Consider the following 7,923-nt stretch of genomic DNA (forward strand, 5'->3'; position numbering starts at 1 on the left):
TTATTAATTGAACTAATTTAAATATAAATCAAAACTTATAAATTAAATTAGATCAAAAATTAAAAATAAACTAAATTAAACTTCTCTCCAAATATAAGGGCAAATTTAACCTTATTCCAAACTTAAATCACACGCTAAATAAGAACTCTTGGAGCTTTCAATGGTGGATGTTAAAAAATTTCATCGTTATTGGAATTTTTTTTTTTTCACTTAATTGTGAGATTATTTTTTTCTTTCTATTAAAAAATAAACCAATATTTGTAGCCTTTAAAAGTGATTCAAATTATTTAATTTAATTTTATTTCGTAATTAAAAATATATAATCCACTTCATAAATTAATTTCGAGTCTTAACTTTTCTAATCTCTCTACTTAAACAATAAATAAATAAATAAATGATGTCAAATCAACAAATTAATCTACTCAAGGTTTTTATTGTGTTGCACAATGTAAATTGAAGCTTGGGACAACGCCAATTCTTACATGCCTAAAAAAAATGGGAATTGAATTTTGTTATTTTCTCTATCTTTGCAAGCAGGAAGGAAAGTTCCCCCTCAATCTTTATGGGCCTTAAAGAGACAAATATCACCCACTTATTCTCCATGTGAGGGTTAAGTTTGAACCTTCCTGGGAATTACCAAATCCATAGGAAAATCCAAAAACTGAACTTTGGAAGAATGGAAAAAGAAGGGGAAATCAACAAGAAATTACAACCTTCTACTTGCTCAATTATGTTTGATAAAAGAGTTGAGAGTGGAATAGAGAAACAACACAAGATCAAACCAATTTTCATTTCTGATATGTCAACTTTCACAAAAAGCAATGACAAAAAAACCAATGTACATATCTTATCAACTCTAAAAATGGGTAAAAAGATAATGTACATCTTGTCAAACAAAGATATCAATATTAAAATTCCCCTAACACAAAAATCTTCACAAGCAGGGGTATAAAACTGTAGTAACAAGACAAGAATCTACCGAAAGGATGATGACGATACACAGATTAATGAGTGTGAGACTTGCTTCCAGAATTAGCTCTTCACTATGAATCCCAGCCATCCTTTCGCCATTGAAATTCTGATTTCCGGCCACCTATACTTCCATACATCTCAGAAAATTTCTGGAGGCAATTACTTCTAACCTTGTAATGCAATTGCGTATTTCGGCTAATTGCAGCACCAGAGAATTTTGACGTATCTATTGCCCATGTTGGTCTCACATATTCAACTGTACCAGATGTACTTGCATTTGCATACAAGTAATTCAATAGCACATCCTCACAGTTAAAATATTTGTCCACCAAATCCCTCCCACGCTTAGCTTCCTCACCGCAATACCTCTCAAAAGCTACTTTACTGTCTACGAATGCTGCCCCAGTAAGAATCATGTTATAACCTTTATGTTTTCGGGCATATTTCTCACCTCTGTACTTTAATGGGCTTCCACTAATGAGTCGTGGATAGAAACCAACAATCCGGTCAGGATGTTGGCGCCATACATTGAATCCTCTCTCAATGTCATCACAAGTCATCATAATGTCATCATCAAGCTCAAGTACAGCACGGGTCTTTATCAATTCATCCTTTTTGAACCGATTGTTAAGTGAATTCTGATTTTCTACTCTGATCCTAACAGGCACCACAGAGTCCAGGTCACTCAATTTGGGGGGTGTCCCTTTATTCCAAACCACAACAATCTCTTTAACTGAAGAACACCTCGAGTAATGCTTAACATACATTTTCAAATTCCAGAGGCGGGCATCATATGTCATCGTCAATAGAGTAAATTGAGAGTAGGAACCCTTAAATGGGTAAGGTTCCTCAGCACCATTGCCTCCATAGAAACATTTAACACTGGTAAAAATTAGTGCAACTCCAACTGCAAATATCACAGCCAAAACCAATCTTCCAGCCCAAGTATTAGGCCTTATTTTTACACGGAGAGATGATGCTGCTCTGTTCAAGCGACCACAAAACCTTCTTACCTTTGAAGAAAATGCATTCGACCTTTCCCAGACCAAAAGAGTATCACTCCTCTTCCCCGAGTAGTAAGCACACCAATTGAGGGGGATAATACATTTCACAGCTCCTAGCAGCACACCCAATACCACAACAATTGCAGTAACTGCTGCAAGCGAAGCACAGCCAAGAACAAACCGACGGACCAAGTCTCCAGAAGGTACACGGTCCCCATCCATAACCCCAATCCATTTGCCAGAACTTAACTGCTGCACATCAAGATGATGGTAACGAGCACCATTCCAAGCATTCCGTCCCTTTCTGGATTCTTCAAAGCCCAAGGAGACTTCAACTTCTTTATAATCATTCTTGGTAAGAACTTCCACCTTGAAGACTCGCACTTGGTGTCCATATGTTTCACCACAGTCCTGACCAATGCGATAAAGGATCCCCTCATGCAAAAATGGTCTGCCTCCATTTCTAGCTCCCAAGCTTTTGTCAACATTATAAATTGGATTCTTCTTGTGTGGTTTCCAAGGACCAAGAGGTGAACTGCTATGCCAGATTTCCAGTTGTCCATTTTTCTTTGTTCCAAAACCACTGTGATCTGAACCAAAAAGCCAATATTCTCCATCATGTTTTATGATGAAGGAATCAACAAGTGGCTTTTTCATAAGGATTTTCTCCAGTTTCCATTGCAAGGGAAAATTAACTGCTCGATAAAGACGAAGTTCACCCTTTGCACTGCCCTCAGGCATCATGTATATCTGCAAAAACCATAAACAATGAGATGATGCAATCAACTAACAAAATCTATATTCAGATTGGGGCATCATTACATTTAAGTTGCAAAATGTCATTGGCGTTAGCTGTAAAATGCCTGGCCCAAATTCAATACGAACAATATTGGCTAGCTAGCCAGGCTTGTAAAGTTTCACAATAATATACTACAATATTCATCATCCATGCTGCAAGATCTAACCAGATTGTTCATAATGATCCATCTTAATTTTTCCATGTTAATGTCAATAGGTAGTATTTATTCTGTGCAGGTCCAGTCGAAAGGTTGCTCCAGGGTAGATAATGTTATAAACAGCCTAAGTGACTAACTTCATGTGTGTAAATGAATGCAAAAAGGAATTGTGATCTTACTTTGTCAAGATGGTTAAATACATAGGGATAAGAGAGATGCCAGTCCTCATCCAAGGCAATGCCCAATTGCTGCCATGATGCTCCTTTATCAGTACTTTTTGCAACTCCAATATCTCCTTGCATGGTAATTGAATTCTTAGTTTCATAAAACAGGTAAAGAGTATCTCCCTGGATCAAAAGAATACAGAATGCAAAGATTAATTTCAAGAACAAAGTAGTTAACATGCATTTGACACTTGAAGGACATTCCAGAACATACTATTAAGCAAATCTTCAAGGATTAATTTCAAGGACAAAGTAAAGTAGTTAACATAAATTTGACACTTGAAGGACTATCCAGAACAAACTACAAAGTAAAATCTCCAATTTCATATGCAATGCAAAGTAATCAGATAGGCACCTACTATAAACAAGGGTGACATAGAGAGAGTACCATACTGATACTTTATGCTTAACCATAATGCAACAGCACAAGTTGGGCCTAATTCATCTAAACATTTTGTAGTGCAACACGCTTACAAGTTGATTTATGTATTGCAATGCTTCCACAAGCATCAAGCTACAGACCATCCCCTCTACAAAAGATCCCAGAAACCATTTCATTCTTCCTAAAAAGGTCATTGTTCCTCTGCTTCTTATTTAACACTCCCTCAAGCCAAATTTTCAATTATCTGTGTATGTGGTCTTATGTTTGACATTAAAAACTAAATGGTTGAATGGCTGAATAAATTCTCAAGTTAAATGGAATCCCAGCCATCCACTGTAGGTCTGTTGAGCTTTACGTAGAGAAATATGTGCCTAAAGACCTCCTCAGCAAGTTTCACGATTCTAATTATAGATCTCATGCCACTGGAAGATTATTATTACAACTGCCCTCTGATACACATACTCGTACACATTATGTGTATAAACTTCATCTACCAAACAGATTCATATTTCTGTGTATATACATTGGTAAGTTAGAAACACTTTTGAAATGTTGGAATTTGATGACCAAAACATCCCACATGCACCTTAACACTATGTTTGTGAAAGGAGGAAAAAAAGTAAGGAAAGTAAATGATGGAAAATAAGAAGGGAATTGATTTTCCCTTGCTGAGGAAATGAAAGGAAAATAAGGGGGAAGGAGAGTGGGTGGAAAATAATTCAAAATTTTCCCATTGGGCCACAAAATACTCTCTAAATAGGAAAGTGAAAGGAAAACTTCCCCTATCACATAATTAATTGTCTTTTCTTCTTGTCCTTCCTTACAAATGCTTGGCGTCACAGTTCTCATTTGTCAATTTAATAGGCTGTTCATGACAGAACATGACAATCTATACCCAAACCAAAACCTTAATTGCTGCCTTGAGCTACCTGGCTCCCATTCCAAAGTCACTTGGAATTTCCATTATATACCAAGGAACTATAGATTATTGGTGCTTAAAACATCTAAGAAAAGAGAACAAAAAGTATCTCAAAATCACAATTTTGCCATTTATGAATAGTTAGATTCATTCAGAAATCAACTTACTTCATCACATAACATCCTCAACTGCTTCCCTAGATTCCCAGAAAGGAAGAAACTTCCTTGCAGAAAAATGCATACCCCAAACTCGATTCATTTTGTCGAGAACTGCTGTCTGACTTGTTCTATCATTACCCTCAATGATTAAACTGAAAAAAAAATAATAATAATAATCCCATGACTAGAGAACCCCTGGCATACCTCTGCTGCCTGACTTTTCTATCATATTAACCTTGATAATGGAATATATTTATTCATAAACACCTGGCATTCAAATATTATAATAGTAATAGCAGAGGCAACAACTTGCAACTCAATCAAGGGTCACATACAAACCCACGAAGTGCCAAAGAGAAAAAGACATCGACGGTGATATGGAGATCACAACGTAACTAACTGAAGTCCTTTGGTTACTCCCATTAATTTAATTGGCAGTTGAACAAAAACAAATATTGATGAAGGTGATTACAGGCATGATACTACCTTGACCAGATACAACATCTGAACACGTCAACATTCAATACATATGAAACCTGAACAAAGTGCAAAACGAATATATAATTTTTATGTAGTAAATAAATAATTACCTGAACATAAAGAAAAGGATCAGCAACGAAATTACTGGGGAAGCCAGCATCTGAGACTGAGGCACAGGTGACAACTGGGTTAGCCACTGGCCAGGCTGCACTCTCATTTTTCCAAACATCCATCTATTTGAAAATTCAACACACATATCAAAACCACCATAAAATCAACAACCAACAATTGCCCACAGAGTTTTTCCCCATCCCAAAGACACCCATAAACATCAAAGTCCCTATTTAAAAAAAAAAAAAATTGAAGGTCAACGAATCAATGTAAGCTTGTGTATTTGCAGAGTGAGACGGAGAGAAAATCTCGAAATAAAAATAAAGTAAAATAAAACAAACTACAAACAGAAAATGAAAATCAAAACCCAAGAAAGCTAAAAACTTGCTGCTTCGAAACAGCTATCAGATTGAAAACCACAAGAATTGGCCACCGATACCCACACAACAGCAAGCAAAAAATTAAACCCAAAATCAATCAAACAAAATATGTGAGCGATAATCATGATGTTCAACACATTATGTGTTTAAAAAAAAGGAAACAAAATTAAACCATCATGTGTGTGCGTATATATATATTCTCCAAAACAGATAAAGAACAACCAAACACAGATAGAAACTTACAGTTTCAATTGGCTTCAAAGAGAAGGGAGAGTCACCATAGAAAAGACCAATAGACCATGAACCCTCATTGTCCTCTTGACACCCAACCGAGTTCAACCTAACATCCCCAACAGCACTCACGTAAGGCTTATTAAACATAAGCCACCCATACAGCATACCAATCGATCCATACAAAACCAAGCAGCACAAAAAGAACACCAACCCAGGCGGCAGAAATCTGTGATGAAGCAAGTGCTGTTGATACTCCCATCTCCACCGAAACAAGCACTTCAAGTTTACGTCCCAGCAGGAGCTCACCGCAGTTGTACTATTAGTACAACCGGCACCAGCACCTACACCTCCTGCTCCAATAGCTCCAGAAACCACCATGATTACCGATGATTACAAGCACAAACCTCAAAAGGAGAGAATTTTCCCCTTGAGTAGTAGCATTTGCTTCCCTTTCTTGGAATTTAAATGATTTTGGCCTCCTTTTCTTTTACTTGCGCTCTGGTTTTGTAGCACAGTTTCTGGGGTCTGGTTTTTGTGCAGTTTTTCTCACACTAGAATCTAGAGAAAGAAAATGGGCGTTAGTGAAACGTTATTCGGAAATTTAGCAGGAAATAGCGTTTACCAGCTTGTGTATATAACACTATGTAGGCATATAATAATAATAATAATAATAATAATAATAATAATAATGAAAATTTATTAGTTAATTTATATATTTTAATAAATTTAATTATTATATTTTATTTTTTTTAAATTATTTAATTCATTCATTTAATTTTTTTTTATTAGTTAATATTCATAAAATTATTATTTAATTTTTTATTTTTATAAAATTAATCAATTAATTTTTACATTTCAAAAAATATATATATTAATTTTTATAATTTAATTATGTTAACTTTTTAGTCTCATAATTATGTTTTAAACATAAAAAAATTTTAATTTTTTCTCCTTATTTCTATTTTAATATCTCATATTTTTCTTTTCTCCTATTTCTTCTCTTTTACCTACACCATTCTCTCTCTCTTTTTTTTTTCTCTATTTTATATCTATTAGTAAGAAATAATATAAATTATCTGTGTAAAATTATTAATTAGTTCTCTAAATCTCTAAATAATTAAAAAAAAATTATTTTTTAATAAAAAACACAAAAATAATATCTAAAAAATTGAATACAAATATTTAAATAATTTAAAAAATATAAATTTAAATTTACATTACATAATAATTTTCATTTTTATTTTAAAAAATATTTTTTTAAAATATAATCATCTACTAATTAATTTCATAAAAATATAGAGATTAAATAAATATTTTTTAAAATATATAAATTAATTAATTAATTTTTTTTAAAATAAAAAAATTAAATAATAATTTAATAGTATTGATTAATAAAATATTTAATTAAAAAAGTAAAAAATTTAATAAAAGTAAAATATATGAATTAAATAATATATTTTTAAAATATAAAATTAAATAATTAATTTTATTAAAATAAAATATTAAATAATATTTTTTAATAATAATAAATAAAATTAATTATTATATAAATTAAAAATAAATACATTTAATATAAATTTTATCTAATCATAGATTTTATAATTATTATATTAAATATTAATTTATTTTTATAAATAAAATATTATGTATAAAAAAATTAAATTATACACATTAAAAAAATTACATATATACTTTGTTACATGTGTTGTCACATGTGATGTGATGGGTTCTAAACGGGACCGCCTTGGTCGCCCTGCCTGTGGAATAATTTTCCACACGCCCGGGAAAGAGCAGCGTAGTTTCCACTCGCGTAATTTGAAAGACAAGTGTGTAGTGATGCGACGGCTTTTGTGCTTTTTTCGATTAGCTATATCTTCTTAATGCGAGGGCCTTTGCACGCGGGGAAAGGAACAGAGACGGCGAATGAGAGCGTGTGCCGTGTGTTGATTGTTTGGGTCTTGTTTTTCAAAGTTTTGATCTGTTTATCTAATAAAAAAAATTATTATTTTAAATATATTAATTAAAATATTAAAAATAAATTTAATTTTAATTTTATATATTTTAATTATAAAATAATTAAATAAATTTTTTTTTTGTCTCAGA

General features: G+C 32.8%; 1 protein-coding gene across 2 annotated transcripts; it reads right to left on the minus strand.

Moving 5' to 3' along the window:
- Positions 1-758: 758 nt before the first annotated feature.
- Positions 759-6,434, minus strand: LOC110641409 (glucosamine inositolphosphorylceramide transferase 1). Of its 2 annotated transcripts, none has more exons than XM_021793109.2 (4): positions 5,830-6,434; positions 5,206-5,328; positions 3,112-3,279; positions 759-2,726 (listed from the first exon to the last, which is right to left on the minus strand). In XM_021793109.2, exons 1-4 carry the CDS (start codon positions 6,196-6,198, stop codon positions 1,044-1,046), a joined length of 2,343 nt encoding a protein of 780 aa, XP_021648801.2. In that variant the 5' UTR covers positions 6,199-6,434; the 3' UTR covers positions 759-1,043. The 2 variants fall into 2 exon arrangements, with proteins under 2 accessions (XP_021648801.2, XP_057989330.1); XM_058133347.1 differs by having other exon boundaries at positions 5,206-5,435; positions 5,830-5,965.
- Positions 6,435-7,923: the final 1,489 nt, after the last annotated feature.

This window comes from Hevea brasiliensis, chromosome 14 (genome assembly GCF_030052815.1).
Source record: "Hevea brasiliensis isolate MT/VB/25A 57/8 chromosome 14, ASM3005281v1, whole genome shotgun sequence".
NCBI classification, from domain to species: domain Eukaryota; kingdom Viridiplantae; phylum Streptophyta; class Magnoliopsida; order Malpighiales; family Euphorbiaceae; genus Hevea; species Hevea brasiliensis.

Bases quoted from the DNA above. Each gene is read 5' to 3' on its own strand.
- LOC110641409 (XM_021793109.2), bottom strand. From the start codon at position 6,198: ATGGTGGTTTCTGGAGCTATTGGAGCAGGAGGTGTAGGTGCTGGTGCC. The intron at 5,329-5,829 runs GTAAGTTTCTAT...ATTTTCAAATAG, and splicing joins CTTTGAAGCCAATTGAAACT to ATGGATGTTTGGAAAAATGA. The intron at 3,280-5,205 runs GTAATTATTTAT...CTTTTGATCCAG, and splicing joins ATCCTTTTCTTTATGTTCAG to GGAGATACTCTTTACCTGTT.